Raw genomic sequence first — 19,680 nt, 5'->3', positions numbered from 1 at the left:
AACTGGGCCCCCTGCCTGAGAAGCCTGGGGGGACTGCTGTGGCCTGTCTTCCTGGAATCGGTGACCAGCAAACATCCCTATTCCCCTTAGCACTTGGCTTTGCCTGGCAGAGCCCCGATTGCCCTGGCAGCCTGAGATTCTGGCCTCAGGATTTCTGAACAAGACAAGGGGTTTCTTGCTCAGATGAGGTGAGGGACAGGCAGGAATGAAGCCTTCTCCTAGGGGTACCAGCCTGACCACCTCACCCCAAATGCCCTTGCCCTCCCTCAAGGGAGGCGAGCCACCCTGTGCGGGCACACCGAGGCCTATCTACACGCCTCTCCCAGGGCTACCTGATCACTCTTGCCTCCACCCATCATCACCTAACCTCGACCTGGGGAAGAGAACCACAGAACTGGGCTCTGTGGCAGGACACCCAGCTTAGGAATGGCCTAGGCACCACATACACATGCACACACACACACACTCTCTCACACACACACACACTCTCTCTCTCTCTCACACACACACACACACTCTCCCCCTCTCTCTCTCTCACACACACACACACACTCTCTGCAGAATTTAGAGTGGGTTGTCCTTTTCTCCCAGACCCCTCCAATTTCTGCCATTTGCTTCTAGCCCTTACCTTCTCTGTCCAGAGGAAAGCAGCTGGCTTCGCACCAGAGGACTTTGTCTCTGGGGTAGGGGAAGCAGTTTTCCTGCTTTAATCAGGGCTTTGGGGTCCTCCCCCAGCCCCCTTGTCTTCCTTTGATGACTGATTTTGAGGTCTCTCTTCTGTGCCTCTGAAAGAGGGACCCATCCCATAAAGGGTCCTCTACCCTTTGTCCTGCCCATTTTCTTCAAAATCCCAAAACTGCAGCTCTCATTGTTGCTGTAGAAACAGATGCTTGTCAAACATGAAGTTGGTTGGAAGGACTAGTTTTGGCTACAGGAACTGCTTTCAGCTCATCTGGGGAGGAGAGAGGAGAAAGAGAGGAGGAGAGGGTGGGCCCTAGGCAAGGACCCACAGGTGAGGAGTTGTGTGTGGTTGCGAAGGTGTTGTTAACACATTGCTAAGTATTGGCTACAGCTTGGCCTCTGGAGCCAGACTGCCTGGGTCTGAATCCTGGCCATGCTGCCTACTGGCTGAGTGACCTTGGGCAAATTATTTAATTCCTCTGTGCCTCATTTTCCTCATTTATAAAATGAGAATAATCATAGTAGTTTTAGTCCAGTGTGGTGGTTCATGCCTGTAACCCCAGCACTTTGGAAGGTTGAGGCAGGAGGATCACTTGAGCCCAGGAGTTCAAGACTAGCCTGGGCAACATAGTGAGACAAGCCCAGACAACATGGTGAGACCCCATCTCTATTAAAAATACAAAAATTAGCTGGGCATGGTGGTGTGTGCCTGTAGTCCCAGTTACTCAGGAGGCTGAGGTGAGAGGATTGCTTGAGCCCAGGAGTTTGCTGCAGTGAGCCATGATTGCACAACTGCAGTCCATCCTGGGTGTCAGAGCAAGACCCTGTCTCAAACAAACAAGCAAACACAAAATAATAGTACTTTCCTTGTAAGGTTGTCTTGAGGATTAAATGAATCAATACATATAAACCACTTAGAGCAGTGCTTCAAAATAGTGCCTAGAGTCAGTGAGCACTGGCCAGACATGGTGGTTCACACCTGTAATCCCAGTGCTTTGGGAGGCTAAAGTGGGAAGATCTCTTGAGGCTAGGAGTTCAAGACCAGCCTGGGAAAGACAGTGAGACTTTGTACAAAAAGTAAAAATATTAGCCCAGCGTGGTGGTGCATGCCTGTCCTAGCTACTTGGGAGGCTGAAGCAGGAGGATCGCTTGAGCCCAGGAGTTTGAGGCTGCAGTGAGCCATGATCACACCACTGCGCTCCAACCTGAGTGACAGAATGAGATCCTGTTTAAGGGAAAAAAAAAGAAGAAGAAAGAAGTGAACATTATCATCATCATCATTAATCTGTCTCTGGTATGTCAGGAAGCACTGGTGCCTGGTAGCTTGGTACCCGCAGGAATGTCACAGGTGCTGTTCCTGTTAATGGCTCAGCTCTGCTCATGGGGAGTGTTGGGGAACTGCTTTATTCTTGTCCCCACGCTGATGCTTATGCCCAAAGTGCCTTTCAGGTAGAGATGGGGAACAGGCCCAAGCTTACTCAGGGCTGCACAGTAATCTTAGCGAGGGATTGCTTTGGCCTGAGTTTCCAATCTGGTCTGAAGTTTGATTCCAGTTTTTAAAATTGGGCTGCTTTCTCTGTGACTCCCTCCAGTCAGATTCTTAGCTGATGGCAAGACCTCTAGAGTACCAGGTGTCTTTCTACCTATTTGTTTTCCATTTGAACAAACTCACCCTACTTTTTGGTCTTTCTGCAATTTATTTTGTTTCTTCACACCTGTCTTGCTCCTGACAGCCCATTTAGATTAGGACTAAGCAGGAATTGAGGCATAAAACAGAAAGACAGTCCTGACCTGCCAGTTCCAGAGTCTGTTCTCTGCTTTTTCCACTACGCATATGAGCGTGCCCAGACTCTCCCACTTGTAATTTTTACTGCAGCAAAACCTCGCCAATGAAGTCTCTGTGATGGAACACAACAGTGGTCAGACCTGCCAATCTGTTCCTTTGCTCTTCTGTGGATGCAGGGCTGTGGGGCTTCTCTGAGCCTCCTCTCCAGCATGTCAGGTATGTCCAGAGTCCATTCTCCACCATGTCCTCCCCTTCCTACTCCTCCTTTGCTTCATCTAGTCGGTGACACAGGGAGGTGTCCAGTTATGGGCCTCACTGCTCCATGGCAGAAATCCTGGCATGCCCTGGACGAGGTTTCATTGGCCTTATTTGCTGTTGAAAGTTCAGGATTCTGTTGGGACTTCTGATTCTATAGGAGTACTAACATCAGATAAGTCCTGCAGCGGGTGGCTTGGGGAAGCCCTCAGGCCACTGCATTCCAGATGTCTTACTCGTGCTTGGCCCAGAGAATGCAGAAACAAGGAACGATTGTGCGATTGTGCAGGCACTGAGGGGCTTTCTCCCAGGCCTGGGACGCCTTGGGGTGGGAGCAGGTTTCCATTCAGCCTTGGCTTCTGCTCCCAGCTGGGTATTAAATTGTGACTACAGTCCCCTCCTCCACCTCTTTTGGAGGCCTAGAGAACAAGGCAAGGCATGTGGGGATAGGAGTCTAAGCAGACTCTGGGGTGAGGAAGGGAGACAACAGCAGGTAGGCAGGGGCATCATCTGAAGGAGGCATTGGTAGAGGGACCAGGACACACTGAAAGGGAACCTCTAGACCAGACCTGTCCAACAGAACATTTTGCAAGGGTGGAAATGGTCTATAATGCTATCCAACTTAGTAGGAACTGAACCTTAAATTTTATTTGATTTTAATTTAATCAGAAGTATCCTCATTGTTTCCATTTAACTGGAATCTTTTTTGAGACGGGGTCTTGCTCTGTCACCCAGGCTAGAGTACAGTGGCACCATCACAGTTCACTGCAGCAAACTCTTGGGCTTGACTGATCCTCCCACCTCCCCCTCCCAAGTTGCTGGGACCACACCTGGCTAATTAAAAAAAAATTTTTTTGTAGAGACGGGGTCTCACTATGTTGCCCAGGCTGGTCTTGTGTTAACAACACCTTCGCAACCATATGCAACTCCTGACCTGTGGGCCCTTGCCTGGGGCCCTCTCTCTCCTCCTTTCTTCCTCCTCTCTCCTTCCCAGATGAGCTGAAAGCAATTCCTGCAGCCAAAACTAGCCCTTCCAACCAACTTCATGTTTGACAAGCATCTGTTTCTACAGCAACAATAAGAGCTACAGTTTTGGGATTTTGAAGAAAATGGGCGGGACAAAGGGTAGAGGACCCTTTATAGGGTCTTTCAGAGGCACAGAAGAGAGACCTCAAAATCAGTCATCAAAGGAAGACAAGCGATCTTGCTGCCTAGACCTCCCAAAATGTTGGGATTATAGGCATGAGCCATCACACCCGGCCAACTTCAATTTGAATAGCCACTCATGGCTAGTAGCTACCATATTGAACAGTACGGCTCTAAACAGCTCCCAGAAAGAAATAGTTGGGTGTTCTTGAAGGTTTGTTTCCTCCCTCAGAGTCCCCCTGGTGAGGCAGGGGATGGTGGCATTTCCCCTTCCTCTCAGGAAGGAAGATCTGTCCTCTCTGGCAATTTCTACACCTCACCAGCTCTGGAATCCTAATGCCCCAGGGCCAGCAGGTCCCTGGCTGTGTGCCGCCACAACTGGGGCAGCGCTTCCTTTCCTCGCCAAGCATGTCTTCTGCCCAGCTTTGTAACACACAGGTACTCACATGCCCCAGTGGATTTGGCCCAGGCTGTTAGCACGGAGGTGGTGGGTTGGTAGGCAAGGTAGAGGCTTTTGCTTCTTCCTGTTTCTATGGACATAGGGTTTGTGCTTTATTTTTACTTCAAAGGGTTTTAGAAGCAGGCCCAATAGGGGCTCCAGAGGTGAACACACAGATTCTCAAATATTTATTGGATGTCCAGTGTTATGAGGAACCTGAGGCTTGTCTAGAGGAACTTCTCTGACTTTGAGAATAAGCCCCACAGGCCTCCATCTCTCACACCCAGGAAGACCTTACGGATATTTTATTTAAATTGCTGTGGCTGACCCTTAAGCCGGCTTCCTTTTTTTTTTCTTCTGTGGAAATGGAGAAGAGTTGTCATTTATATGAAAAAGAGAACAATGCTTCATTATGTTTATTCCCTCGTGTCTGCCAGAGGGGGTGGGGAGGAGAACATAGTGCATGTGGTACATTTAGAAGACCCAGAAGTGACCCAAGTCCTGATGAGATGTGGGGCAGGGCTGTGGAGGATTTTGGGAAACGATCCTCAAGGCTGGCTCATGGCTTTGGGCCTTGGGGGAGCTTGGCAAAGCAGAGGCAATTTGGAAATCCCCAGGGGCCATGAGGAAATCCCCAGCAGCTGAGAGGCCTCAGAGAGCAGCAGGCCTGCTGTTGGGCCAGTCAGGTGGTACCTGCAGTCGGCCGCATATGCCTGCCTAGTGTTTGGGGATTGACTCCGGGTCTTGGCAGAGAGGACAAGCCCAGGCGTCCCTACTTGGGCTCTGTGCCCAAAAAGGTGTGGTGGCACATGGCTCTGAGCAAACCGATGGGTGTGCCAATGCAGGGACTGGGTGGGTGTAGGGGCTGGGGGGAGTGTCAAGAGCCCCAAGCCTCGGCGACCACCTCTGGGGCAGTGATCTGTGGCTCGCCGTCCCATACCCACTGACCTTCCTGATTGCTTGTCCTAGGCCCCTCTCTAGAACAGACTCAAGGCCTTCCTGGCGTCTTTTGACCTTGCATTCATGTATTCATTCATTTATTCCATCAATAAGCATATACTGAATGCCTACTATATGCAGGAACTGTTTTAGGTTCTAGGGATAGAGCGGTGATAAAAACAAAGTGGGCACCGAGCTCATCCCTGCCTCTTCTTGCCCTACACGTCCTGGGGACGGCGAGAGGCCATCTTGCCGCCGCAGCCCCCTCGGGCCAGAGCTCCTGGGGGACGCCTCCTAGGGGTGGGGCCCGGAGGCCGGCCTGGCGGAGGTGAAAGCGGCCCCAGCAAAGCGAGAGGGTAGATGAGAAGGGGGCTGCCACCCTCTGCCGGGCGCCAGCGGCGCTGCAGGGTGGAGCTTCCAGGGCTCTAGGCGCATGTGCTGGGCCTGGCCCCACCCCCTTGGCCCCGCCCAGGCTCCGGCTGGCTGGTGGGCCAACCCGGGAAGTGCCGCCCCGGGCCTGGGGCTGACTCGGCCGTCACAGACCCTGACCCGTGCGTAGGGTGCTGAGTGGCTGGGGTGGCCCTGGGCATGCGCCGTTGGTCACTCCAGGTTTCCTCTCAGCCCTCCTCCTCCTCTCTGAGACCATCCCTAGGCTTCTTAAAGGGAGTCTGCCCTATAACCCTTCAGAATCCACTGGCTATCGGCACTGGTAGAATTTCATAAAAAATCTTGGCACCTCAATACCAATCGCTGTCTCCTAACACTGCTGTTTCATATGAGGTGACATTTTGTTACACACACACACACACAAAACAATAAAGGATAATTCCTCCCAAGAAAGGGAAGGGACTCCTGCGCTGGCATTTTCTTTGAGGCAGGTGTAGACTCTAGTACTGGCCCTAGGGCTGGTGCTGAGGACTTCTGAAGTGGTCATCCTGGAAGTGCACCTGCCACCCTAGTGGCTGGGCTCTCCCACTCCAAAAGCAAGTGCTCCAGGACCTCCTGGCCCTGAGCTCTGAGTGCTTTAAACAGGACTCTCCCCAGTTCCCTAAATAGAGTTCTATTAGTGACACTTTACACACAGCAAATTTGTAATACAAGGATCATATAATTAGTACCCATTTACGGCAACAGTGCTTATAGACTTTTTTTTTTTAGGAGTTTTGATTTACAGGGGAACTAGAGGGACAAATGGGGTCAGAGAAGTATTCTTTTGTTAAGATATATTTTGTTAAGATATATCTCATTGTTAAGATATATCTTAACAAAATATATTTTCCCAAGCTTTAAATCTTGGTATCTTTCCTTCGTTTTCTCAAATCTCCACCCAGACCCGCTTGTGCCCATTTCCCATCCTTCCCCAAATAGTTACCACGTCCAGCTTATTTTTTCTCTTGAGTCACCCTCTCTTCCCCATCAACTGCCAGAATCCTAGGCAGACCCTTCCTATCTCTCATTTGGCATCACCTTTTACCCTGACTTCCTTTTTTTTTTTGTCACCCAGGCTGGAATGCAGTGGCATGGTCATAGCTCACTGTAACCTGTAACCTTGAACTCCTGGGCTCAAGTGATTGATCCTCCCACCTCAGCCTCCGAAGTAGCTAAGACTACAGTTGCAGTCCACCACGCCTGGCTAATTTTTAAATTTTTTGTAGACGGGTCTCTGTGTTTCCCAGGCTGGTCTTGAACTGCTGGTCTGAAGTGATCCTCCTGCCTCTGCCTTCCAGAGTTTTGGGATTACAGGTATGAGCCACCATGCCTGACTACCTGACTTTCTAATGTTCTTTCACCTTCCAGCCTCCTGTCTCCTCCTCTTGCATCCTGTTAGCTCAGAATGTTTTTTGTTTTTTGTTTTTAGGCAGGGTCTCTCACTCTGTCACCCAGGCTGGAGTGCAGTAGTGTGATCATGACTCACTGCAGCCTTGGCCTTCCCTGGGCTCAGGTGATCCTCCCACTTCAGCTTCCCAAGTAGCTGGGACCACAGGCATGCCACCGCCACACCCAGCTAATTTTTGTGTTTTTTGTAGAGATGGGATTTTGCCATGTTGCTCAGGCTGATCTTGAACTCCTGAGCTCAAGCAATCTGCCTTCCTCGGCCTCCCAAAGTGCTGGGATTACAGGAATAAGCCACCATGCCTGACCTGCTCAGCATTCTTAAGGCACAGGTTAAATCATGCCCCATCACTCTCCGGAAACTTGTTGTGCCTCCCATTGTTTTCCAGGCAGGTGGTGGTGTGTAAGGAGCTGGGCTCTGGAATCTGAACAATCTGAGTTCAAATCACCTGGCCAGTCACAATCTGTGTGATCACAGGCAATTATTTAACCTCTGTAAACCCTGTTTCCCCATTCCACAATTCCCCTTTTCATTACCTCGCAGGGTTTTGAGAGGAAAACCAGTAGCATGTGCCTGGCCATGGCTAGTGCTTGGTGTGTACCTTCTTGTTCCTTTGACTGCCCACCTTGCTTTCATCTCAGGTACAGCTCTTTCAGGTGAGAGTAACAGAAAGCCCAGCTCAACTGGCTTAAAAAGAAGGTATGTGTTGTCACCAGTATCTGAAAAGTCCAGCAGTAGAACCGGCTACAGGCTCAGCCTTATCTGGAAACATTAACAGTGTGACCAAGACCTGACCTTTTCTGTCTCTCACCCCATCTTCTAGGCAGGCTTGGTCCTCAGACAAAGGCAAAATGTCACAGCCCCAGGTTCTAGTTGTGTGGATAGAGATGTGTGACTCTTTGAATAATCCCAAAGTTTCATTATGTATCCTTGAAACTGATTGGGTCACATGCCCTCCATGAACCTATAGCCTGAGGATATTCTTATTGGCCAGGATATTCTTATTGGCCAGGGCCAAGTCATGCGCTGGGGTGGGTCCCCAGAGGGGAAAATGGGGTGCTATAATCAGAGGATGGAGGAATGGGTGGTGGGCAGCAGAAACAACACGTGTCCTCTACAGCACACACTTGCTTGATTTGAGACCCAGCTTCCTTCCCAGCTTTATCCCTCCTTGGTTTCCTATATGTGTCATACATTTCTTCCAGACTTACTGTCCACATCTCATGCTTTTCCACTTCTTTGCCTTTTATTTTATTTTATTTTTTTGAGATGGAGTCTCTCTCTGTTGCCCGGGCTGGAGTGCAGTGGCGTGATCTCAGCTCACTGCAACCTCCGCCTCCCGGGTTCAAGTGATTCTCCTGCCTCAGCCTCCTGAGTAGCTGGGATTACAGGCACGTGTCACCATGCCTGGCTAATTTTTGTATTTTTAGTAGAGACGGGGTTTCACCATGTTGGCCAGGCTGGTCTCAAACTCCTGACCTCAGGTGATCTGCCCACCTTGGCCTCCCAAAGTGCTGAGATTACTGGCGTGAGCCACCACGACTGCCCGGCCCCTCTTTGCCTTTTCTTACACTACTTCTTCACCCTGGAATTCCCTTCCTACGTCATTGCCACATTATAACATTTCTCTCTTTCATTGGCCTAGCTCCAAGCTGTCTGTAAGCTGTCTACCTAATTCCCTAACTGGAACACATCTTTGCCTCTGAACTTCCCTAGACTGTTATTGATGTCCCTGTTGGAGCACTGAGCATATTCTGACTTGAATTTTAATTATCGGGGTACATTTGTTATCTCCTCTGCTGGTCTGTACATTTTTTAAAATCAGGAAGTATTTAGTTGAAAACAAGAACTAAATTATCTTCTTTCCCTCAGTCACTCAAACGTGCCTCATATTGTCTCTGAGCAGGGCCCAGTGCTAGGTGAGTGCTGGGGATAGAGCAATGAACAACACACAGCCTCTGCCTCAGCAAGCTCAGTCTGTGGTGGGGAAGCTGAAAAAGAAGCAGGCACAGTGCTTCCCCACAGTGTTCACCTTGAGGTATTACAGTTCACAGCTAGTTGAATAAGTGAACGACTTCCTCCAGCCCTCAGAGCCTCCTGTCTGGCCTGCCCCCAGCTCTGCTTAGCCACTCTGCCTGGTCAAGTGCCTGAAACAGAGCCAAGGACCTTCCACTCACGCACGCCACCAATGTGGGAGAGCAGAGCAGTTGAAGTTGTCACCACACATGGAGATCCCCTTGTTCCCCACTCTGTTCCAGCCCGCTTATTGTGCATGCACCGTTCAGATCAGTTGGTTAAATCCATATGGATTTTCGTGGAACACCTGTTGTGTGCCTAGTGCTGGGGAACGGGATGGTATATAAAGGAAGTAGGAAATGGTCCCAACTCTCTAGGGAGAGCAGGCTTAAACATTCAACACGAATTGATTATCATTCAGAACATTAGTCATGCTGTATAGTCATGGCACGTGGACAGTAAACTTCAATAAGTTCAACTATATGGTTGTGAAAGAAACTATATTACTGTAGCCTAAAATTATAAAAATTATATTTTGTATGTTTTTACTATATGCTGTACATGACTATTATGCTTTCCTGCAGCTATATTATATCAAATGGCATACTCAAAATCATGTGTACTATACTTTGTGAGCAGTTTAAGGGATTTTCAGGAGTTTTGGACTATATTCTATTTTTGCCTTATATGCTGACTTTGGAATCTAACCCCATATAGTGTGTGACTCCACTGTATATAATAGAGCACCATATTGAGTATAACCAAGAACCATATGTATGTAATGTGTTCAGGTGTAGACAGTGAGTGCTATGGTTTATGATAATAATGATATTAATAATTTAATAACTATAATTTGCCAGGCCGCATGTCAGTTGCTTTATATGTACTGTCTTTTCTATTCTTATAACAGCCTCATAAGGTGGATATCATACTATTTTAAGGCCAAAAAAGTAAAAACTCTAAGAAGTCAAGTAACTTTCCCTTAGGTCAGACAGTAAGAAAGAGGCTGGGATTCAGACCCAGGTGTGTCTGGCTGCCAAGTCCACATTCTTTGCATTGCCGGGTGGGTCTTGGGTTTCAGGGAAGGCTTCATAAAGGAGGCAGGAGTTGAGATGGGCCTGGAGAGATGGAGAGGGTCAGCCTAGGTAGAGACATGTTCATAAGGAATGGCTCTGGTGGTGACAAGGGCAGGCAAATGAGGGAGAGCCAGGCTGGCTGAGAAGAGGGAGAAGACACTAGAAAAGTGAAAGTAAAGTCTGAGGAGGGGCCAGATTATAGCTTCCAGCTGTCCTTGGGGGCAAGCTGAGGGGCTTGGGGTGGCCTGGCTGGCTGTGGGAGTGCCCACATGGCCTCTGGAGCCATCAGTTAGACTCATCGAAGAAATGGACCATGCCCTGATATTGCACCACCACGCTTTGGGCAGCAGAGGGACTAGCTGTGGTTGCATGTGAAGCTGAGTGGAGACAGGCACACCGACAGACGAGTGACAGCTGATGGCCTAATGAGGTAGGGGACAAAAGAATTAAAAAGCAGACATATGGCCACAAAGGGCATCTGGCCTTCCTAATATAGGCATATGCAAGGCTTCAGCATGGTGGTGCCTAAGAGGGGCTGGTGCCGTTGGAGAGAGGCTGGGGCATTGGTGGGGCAGAAGCCAGGCTGCTGTAGCCAGGCCAGGAAGTCAGGAGTCATCACGGTGGAGATGGCGTGCCCTTCAGTACAGGATGGAGCAGAAATGGATTGGGTTCAAGAAGGAAAGCTCAGAGTTTGAGATCTTTGAGATGAATTAGGAGTGTTGTACTTAAGGAAGCAGGGATATATGTTGGTTATTTTTAGGATTATAAATAGTATAGAATTTAGAAAATGACTTAAATCTTTTATCCCTTAAAAAGGGTAGGCTCCAGTTACCTGGAAATTTTGCTTACAATGCCTCATTTTTTCCCCCGCTTATGATCATAGGTAGATAATAATAGTTAAAATGTATTAAGGCCAAATGTGGTGGCTCATGCCTGTAATCCCAGCACTTTGGGAGGCTGAGGCAGGTGAATTGCTTGAGCGCAGGAGTTTGAGACCAGCCTGGGCAACATAGGGAAGCCCCATGTGTGGGAAAAAAAAAAAACAAACAAAACTTACATGGTGGCATGGTGGTACATGCCTGTGATCCCAGCTACTAGGGAGGCTGAGGTGGGAGGATGGGCTGAGCCCAGGAGATGGAGATTTCAAGGAACCAAGATAGTGCCACTGCACTCCAGCCTGGGCAAAAGAGTAAGACCCTGTTTTTTTTTTGTTTGTTTGTTTTGTTTTAAGTATTGAAAATGAATGTGCTGGACACTGTTCTCAGAGCTATGTATGTACTAATTCTTTTAACCCATGTAATAACCCTACGTGGTAGGTGCTATTATTTTCCCATTTTACAAATGAAGAAATTGAAGCACAGAGGCTGGGCGTGGTGACTCACGCCTGTAATCCTAGCACTTTGGGAGGCCGAGGCGGGCGGATCACTTGCGGTCAGGAGTTCAAGGCCAGCCTGGCCAAAATGGTGAAACCCCGTCTCCACTAAAAATACAAAAATTAGCTGGGTGTGGTGGCGCACTCCTGTAATCCCAGCTACACAGGAGCCTGAGGCACAAGAATCGCTTGAACCTGGGAGGCGGAGGTTGCAGTGAGCCGAGATGGAGCCACTATACTCCAGCCGACAGAGTGAGTGAGACTCTATTTCAAAAAATAAAATACAAATGAAAAGAAGTTGAAACACAGAGAGGTCAAGTTGTGTAGTTTACTACATGCAAGAGCCAAGATTAAACCAGGCCATGTGGCCCTGGAGGTCATACTCCTAACCATGGTATGCTGTGAATGATTCCTTTCAAGCCGTGCTTCTCAGACTTTAATGTGCCTCAGCATCACCTGGAAGCCTAGTTAAAACACAGATGCTGCACCCCATATCCAGAGTTCTTGGTTCAGCAGGTCTGGGTTGGGTTCCTGGAATTTGCATTTCCAACAAGTCCCCAGGGGATGTCCATGCTGCTGGCCTGAGAACTTGGAGAACCAAAGCCCTTTCACATACATTATGTACCAGTCTCATACTGGTTGGGTAAGAGTCAGTAAAGGTGGAATCCTCATTTTACAGATAAGGGAAATTTAAGTCACCTGCCTGTGTTCACACAGCTAAATCATTCATTCATTCACTCATTCATTTAACAAATGGACATTTCTGTGCTAGGCCTTATGCTGGCCTTAGAGTCCTGCAGTTCTCAACCTTGGCTGCATGTAAGAATCACCTGGGGAGCTTTTATCAGTAAAAAATCCCAGTGCCCAGCCGGGCACAGTGGCTCATGCCTGTAATCCCAGCACTTTGGGAGGCTGAGGCGGGCGGATCACGAGGTCAGGAGATTGAGACCACAGTGAAACCCCGTCTCTACTAAAAATACAAAAAGTTAGCTGGGCGTGGTGGCAGGCGCCTGTAGTCCCAGCTACTCAGGAGGCTGAGGCAGGAGAATGGCATGAACCCGGGAGGCGGAGCTTGCAGTGAGCCGAGATCGCGCCACTGCACTCCAGCCTGGGCGACAGAGCAAGACTCTGTCTCAAAAAAAAAACCAAAACCAAAAACAAAAAAAATCCCAGTGCCCAGGCCTCCGCTCCCAGACCAATTATGTCAGAAACTGAGAGGGAAAGGGTGGGCTCCAGGCATCAGTATTTTTTTCAAGTTCCCCAGTGGATTTCAGTGAGCAGCTGAGGCTGGCACCATCGTTCTAAGTAGCCACTGGAGATGTGAAGACCTGTGACACTGCACGTGCTTCAGAAGGGCCAGATGCTTCCCCTGGGGAGACATCCCACTCCCTAGACAGCAGGACACAAGTGCTGTGTCGTAAGAGTCTGTGTATGTGACTGTATGACAGACTTGGACAGTGCCTGGCAGGTAGGAGGCAGGGCTGGGTTTCCGTCCTCTCTGGCAGTGCTTACCAATCTTTTCATGGAGAAAGTCAGACAATTTATAGAACCAATGGCCCTTAGAGCTGGCCAGGGGCAAGAAGCATGGGGTGTATGCCAGACTGGTTAGGAGGTGGTTCTATACCAGGGCTTCCTAGCACCACCCCCACCCCATTTTTTTTTTTTTTTTTTTTTTCCTGAAGAGGAAGAGGGAGGCAATGACTGTTTCCTTTTTTCTGCAGAGCTGACAGCTTCTGAGACTTGCTCTGCCTGTCTTTTGGCCCCTTGCCATTCTGTTCTCCAGCTCCCATTTCAGCATCTCAGCGGGTCCCTGGTCCTGGGCTAGGCATCCCATGGTGCTAACTGGAAGCCAGGCCAGGATTTCTCTTCACAAGAAACACTGGCTTTTCATAGGCAGCCGTCACTCATTGGCTAGACACCCATGACTTCCTCTGTCTGCAGGGAACCACCCTCCTCTCTGCCTGTGCAGTCCCTGGCATGTGTGGAGGGGAGAGGGATGTAAACATAGAGAGTGCAGTTGATTCTCTGCATGCCCCCCGTGTGCTGATGGCAGTGGGGCAGTAAGTGGGCCTGCCTGTGTGGGTCTCTGCTCCTGCCAGACCTTACAGGACTGCTTTGCGGCTGCTGTTTGGGCACAGTGTGCAGTGGGCCCCATGTGTTGTCTTGGATGTGACGTTAGTGGCTGTCTTGGCCTCTGCCGCAGTAATTAGATGGCTAGGGTAGGCCTGTGATTTGGGTGTTCTCAAGAACACTGTGTTGATTGAATGTTCGTGCATGCTGGCGTGTGTATGTGTGTGTGTGTGTGTGTGTGTATATACATGTACATGTACGTGAGTGCACATGTGCTTGTCTCAAGCTTGGCCTGTGGGGCCGGGGGCTGCAGGTCTCAAATTCCTCTGCTATTTTTAGGAGCCATATCAGCTCAGCTGTCCCGGAGCTGGGGTGTGTGTCCATAGGCAAGTCTTACACTCCCTGTCCTTGCCCTAACCCCCCAACACTGCCTGCCCCCCACCCCAATGACTTTACCCTAAAAGCCTTCTCCTTCCCTTTCCACACACACTGCTGTATCACCCTCTCCCTCCTGGCATACCTGATACCCGCAGTCCTCCGGGCTGCTGGCTCCAACCAGGGCTGGGCAGCTCGGGATGGGAGGGGCTGGGGAGAGGGCGGGAACTGGGCGGGGCCGCAGCCTGTGCTATTTTGAGCTGCTAACGGAGCCAGAGCAGCATCAGAGCAGAGTCTCCTTGCTCTGGGCTGCTCCAGGCCAGGCCATGCGGGTGAGTGTCCCTCTGACCCCCCACCCCGGAAATGTCCCAGGCTCCTCATGCTATTTCCTCATTTAGGAAAGGAGGGACCTTTTTGTGATTTCCCCAGATGTGGCTGAAGTAGGTGGGGAGAGGGGTGGGGCGGCCTTGGGGCTCCTCTCCAAGCTTCTTGGTAAGAAGGGAGTTACCCAGCCCTGGAAGCCTCAAAACCCCTCCGTGGCTGGGAGCAGGGCATCCTGGGCCTGACTCATGACTTCAGGAGTTTTGGAGGGGCACTGTCTTCCGAACCTCAGTTTCCTAGGGTTGCATCCACCCCCAAGGCTGTGACACGCCTTCCCCACCAACCATTAGTGCTTTTTTGGCCTTCATTCCTTAGAATGCTATTTTCTTCCAAAGCCCAGCCCCCCAGCACCCAAGGTCTTTGGTAGTCTTGTCTCTGCTTTGTTGCTGGTATAGCTCTCTCCTCTCTTCCTCCTTGAGAGGGGATGGTCCTTGGAGTTGTCAGGGAGCACCCCTTCTCGCTGTCCCCAAGAGTAGTCTTAGCATGGCCACCTCCATTTCTGTGCATAGGACACTTGCAAGGGGCACAGATGGCATGTTGGGGATGCTCTGACTGGCCCTAAGTCTCTTTTTTAGTGGAGATTACTCCAGATAAGTAAGTTCCTTAAAAAAGAAAGTGAGGAGAGACATAGCTGCTCCCAGTCCTTTCCGTTCCCCTGACTCTACCCCTCCCAGCCACTAAGGGTAAGGTTTTCAGTTGTGTCAGCAGTTGGCAGAGTATGTGGGCTGGCCTGGTGCGGAGGTGCATCAGGAGCCTGAGATGTGCCCGTGAGCACTTGTATCTCTCTGTGCTCAGGACTGCCCTGCCTCAGCCCCCAAACTGGCACCAGGGCTGAGTTGTGTGGGCAGTATGCCCGGGGGTGGGGGAGAGGTCAGAGAGAGCTCCTCACCCTGAGAGATGGGTGCTTCCTGGTCTAGGTTACTCTCCCCCAGCCACCCCCGGGCCACTAGCACCAGGTCACAGATTCAGGGCCGTGCACAGTGATATCCAAGCAGACAGCAAAGTGCCCTGCAGAGGGGCAGTGAGCATCCCCAGGGAAGGGAGGCGTCCAGCAGGTTCAGTCGTTGGAGGAGGAAACCAAGACCCTTCTGCAACTGCAGTTGCGGCAGGAAGCCATTCCAGTGCACCTGCTTCCTCTGGGCTGGCCTGCAGTGAGGCGGGTGCCTGGCTGCTTTCTGTTCCGCCCTGGGGCTGGGGAGGGCTCTGGCCGGAGGCTGGACTGCAAGGGCCAGGTTGTCCCTGCCAAGCTCATCTCCCCCTCCCCCGCTGTCTGGCAGCATGGCCTTCAGTTCATTCCTTAGAGAGCTTCCCTTCCTCTCAAGCAGTTCCATGTAAAGCATATTCAGGTCGGTGGGTGGAGGGGCGGGTCATCATTGGGAACCCCTGCTGTCCTCCCAAGCTGCTGTTCTGGCAGCTGATGTAGAAGGACAACAGTGCAGGTGAACCAGGGGAGATGGAGGGCAGGGCATGCCTCCATCCCTTAAAGTGAGCAGTGGAGGTCTCTCGCAGGAGACCTGAGTGTGAGTCCCAGATCTGCCACTTGCTGCTGTGAGGCTTTGGGCAAGTCACCTGACCTTCTGAGCCTCCTTTTGCTCATTTGTAAAGTAGCAGTCACACAGTCACACTAGTGTCTATTTCAGAGGGATGTTGTGAGGATCAAATGAGATGATTCATGTGAGGGATTCAGCACAGCGCCTGACACATACCAAATGCTCAATAATGATTAACCGTTTTTTACTATTATGCTAGTATTTCTTCCCTTCTCCTTTGTTCCTCCCACCCTCCCTCGCCCCCAATCCCTAGATAAGTTGGTGCTAGGTTGGTACTGGGAGGAAGAAGTCTCCTGGGAGCTGCCCTCTGTGCCTCTGAATGGGAAAAAGGGAGGAGAGGAGAATGCCCTGCCTCTTGGTCCTCAGAAGGAGAAGCCTCCGGTGTGTGAGTGCTGTCAGAAGCGGCAAGGCGGGAAAGTGACCTCGGCCACCAGCCACGTCTCGGCTTCCTCTGGGCACTCTCTCGAGGGTTACCTGCTGCTCTCGGGGGCTTGCAGTGTGCAGATGTCTGGCATGGATGCTTGGGCCTCAAAGCATTTGTCCAGGCCGGGCATTCCAGGCCTGAGGGGCCGCCTGAGGCGTGGCATTATTCTCCCAGGAGCATTTGTGCCCCCATTCCCTCCTGTGAGGGGCCCAGAGAGTGCAGGTTAAGGGCAGGTAGGCTCTGCTGGCATGGTGGAGGGTAAACCCCAGCTGCTCCCAGAGTGTCAGAAGCCTCCTGGGGCTGAGGCTTGACAGTCCCTCAGCACATTTCTTGGGTTTCTCCTCTTTGAGAACAAATGCTTCTAGCTATTATCTCCTTTGCTTTTTCTTTTTTATTGACTATTTAGCCATCTTCACAATAAAAATAAGCAGTAAGTAACAAATACTTAACAAAATAAATACCAGGTGTTCCTATTGTGTCTAATTCACACAGTTTACAAGATTATTATGATCACTCTTTGTAGACTATTTGGGTTCCAGTTTTTTTGATTGATGTCATTTTATATGGAGCTTTCCATATGGTTACATTGTCCACACATTTGTCAGTTTAAATGGCAAGACAACAACGGGTTGTACCTAACCATTTCCTAATTCTAGGCATTTGGGCTCTTTCCAATTTGGAGCTGTTATATAGAGTGCATCTATAAAAATCTTTGCATTTTTTTTCTTTCTCTTTCTTTCTTTAAGTCAGCTCACTGGACATACATTCCTGAAGATGGAATGGCTAGGCCAGAGGATGATGCATTTTGTGGCTATTGTTCCATGAGGAGCTGCTAAGCAATTTCAGTGTCCTTGCCCTCCCCGCAAACCCAGGCATTGAGTTGACTATGTATTTATTGTGAGCAGGTTTAGAGATTATATCTCCCTTGTTTGTACCATGTCCCTGGGAATCAGAATGGGCAAGTGTTGTTCTCTGTAGTTTACATTTGGGGAAGAGATTAGATGGGAATAAGAGGTTTGTGCAAAGAACCCCTGTCCCAGCACTCTCGTGCAGCTAACATTTATTAAGCGCCTACAGTATGATGAGTAAGATGGGTAAGTTCTGCTCAGAGGTGAATCACAGTCCAGGGATGACAAAGATGCACAAACAGCTCCCCAAGATCCATTCTGGTTGTGGCTCCCAGCTCTGCCACTTAATAGTTGCAGCACTCTCGGCAACTCACCTTCTTTATTTCCTTATCTAGAAAGTGGGTTGTTATGAGGATTCAATGAGGAGACCTGTATGAAGTGCCTTCCCCTGTTGCCTGGCTCATAGTAAGTGTTCAGTGAGCGTTGGTCTCTCTTGCTGTCCCTCAGAAGTGCCACAGAGGGAGGAGGTGGGTAGAGCTGCAGAGTGGCAGAATCATGGTGGGGTCTCCCTTTTTGCACGTCCAAAAACTCGATTTGGAAAGTTGCACACTAGTAAAACACACTATCAATCCATGCTTTGGCTTGACCAGATCTTCTGAACCTCCACGCTGATGAAGTTTATCAACCAGATTTGGCTACCAAGGCTGATGCCTGCCTAACATACCAGAAAAGGTGGGCACTAAGGAAGCAGCACAGGCTTTGGAGGCAGACCAGTGTGGGTTCAGGTCTGGGTTCCCCCACTTAACTAACTTCGTGACTTAATCTCTTTCTGAATCTTTTCCCTCATCGATAAAATGGGAGTAATAATAATTCCCATATCACCAATCCTCAGATTGTTGTAAGATTTACATTAGAAAATAAATGTTCAATACCTTGTATAGGGCCCATCTGATTGTATGTGCTCCATATTCAGTAATGTTGCTGGAAATGGCTGAAATCTCTAGAGAGAGAACAAGTCAAGGAAGAGAGGCCTTAGATCTAAACACCCTTGCTCCAGAGAGCCATGTATTCCCAACACAGATGCTGCCACCATCTTTGGGGCCTGAGTTCCTTACCCATTCTGTCTTGGATAACAGTAACTTGATCTTTTTTTTTTTTTAATTTTTGTGGGTACATGATAGGTTTATATACTTATGGGATACATTTTATATATATATATATATATATATATATTTTTTTTTTTTTTTTTTTTTCTTTTGAGATGGGGTCTCACTCGATCACCCAGGCTGGAGCATGCAGTATTGCGATCTCTGCTCACTACAACCTCTGCCTCCCAGGCTGAAGCGATCCTCCCACCTCAGTCTCCCCAGTACCTGGGACCACAGGTGCGCACCACCATGCCCAGTTAATTTTTTGTGTTTTTGGTAGAGACAAGGTTTCACTGTGTTGCCCAGGCTGGTCTCAAACTCCTGAGCTCAAGCAATCCACCCACCTCAGCCTCCCAAAGTTCTGGGATTACAGGTGTGAGCCACCACGCCCGGCCCATGAGATGTTTTATTTTGATATGGGCATGCATTGAGAAACAAGCACATCATGGACAATGGGGTCTCCACCCCCTCAAGCATTTATCCTTTGGGTTATAAACAATCCAGTTCCGGGATAACTTGCTCTTGATCCTAAACAAATTCAGTGATAAGGAAGAGAGGAAAACTGTCTAGGCAATTCTGCATAAAAGCCACAGAGAGAATTTCCTCTGGGGAAAGCCCCACATCTGTGTTCAGAGTGATGCTCATAGGAACAGCTGATGCAGAGGAACAGGCCTGGGTGGAAATGTCCTGGTGTCCTCACAGCCTGGGCCAGATGGGACCTCTATGGACAAGTAGGAAAACTTGAACAAGAGATCAAAGATCAAATGAGTTAAAATTACACCAACAGACAAACTTAAAGTCTCTAGCACATTAACTGAATAATAAAACAGAAGTCAACGAAGCAAAATAGAAATAATTAATTGAAAACAAAACATTTCCTAATTTTTAACTATTCATTCATGATAAGCAGTTTTAAGAATGAACCAGTTCTTGGCCGGGCATGGTGGCTCACCTCTGTAATCCCAGCACTTTGGGAGGCCGAGGCGGGTGGATCACGAGGTCAGGAGATGAAGACCATCCTGGCTCACACGGTGAAACCCCGTCTCTACTAAAAAAATACAAAAAATTAGCTAGGCGTGGTGGCGGGCACCTGTAGTCCCAGCTACTCGGGAGGTTGAGGCAGGAGAATGGCATGAACCCAGGAGGCGGAGGTACAGTGAGGCAAGATTGCGCCACTGTACTCCAGCCTGGGTGATAGAGTGAGATGAGACTCTGTCTCAATTAAAAAAAAAAAAAAAGAACCAGTTATTAAACTCCATTGAAGTGCACTGATTCTTTGAATGCAGCCTCTCCCTGGACTGAGGCAGATTCTGACTTGATTTTTCAAGAGGCCCAGCTTT

General features: G+C 49.5%; 1 protein-coding gene across 8 annotated transcripts in view; it reads left to right on the top strand.

Moving 5' to 3' along the window:
• The window catches only part of MYO18A (myosin XVIIIA), a 105,948-nt gene that overhangs the window by 25,539 nt on the left and 60,729 nt on the right, over positions 1-19,680 (top strand). Inside the window, exon 1 of one of the 8 annotated variants that reach the window (XM_063656102.1) lies at positions 14,243-14,321. The exons of 5 other annotated variants lie outside the window; for them this stretch is intronic. In XM_063656102.1, coding sequence (XP_063512172.1) covers positions 14,316-14,321 — 6 coding nt within the window. In that variant the 5' untranslated portion in view covers positions 14,243-14,315. Of the gene's footprint in view, positions 1-14,242; positions 14,322-19,680 lie in introns of those variants that run through there. 2 more of the 8 variants (XM_063656103.1, XM_063656101.1) reach the window with 2 other exon arrangements.

This window comes from Pongo pygmaeus, chromosome 19, assembly GCF_028885625.2.
Source record: "Pongo pygmaeus isolate AG05252 chromosome 19, NHGRI_mPonPyg2-v2.0_pri, whole genome shotgun sequence".
Lineage (NCBI taxonomy): Eukaryota > Metazoa > Chordata > Mammalia > Primates > Hominidae > Pongo > Pongo pygmaeus.
The sequence above is the reverse complement of the archived record's forward strand: the minus strand, read 5'-3'. Positions and strand labels throughout refer to the sequence as shown.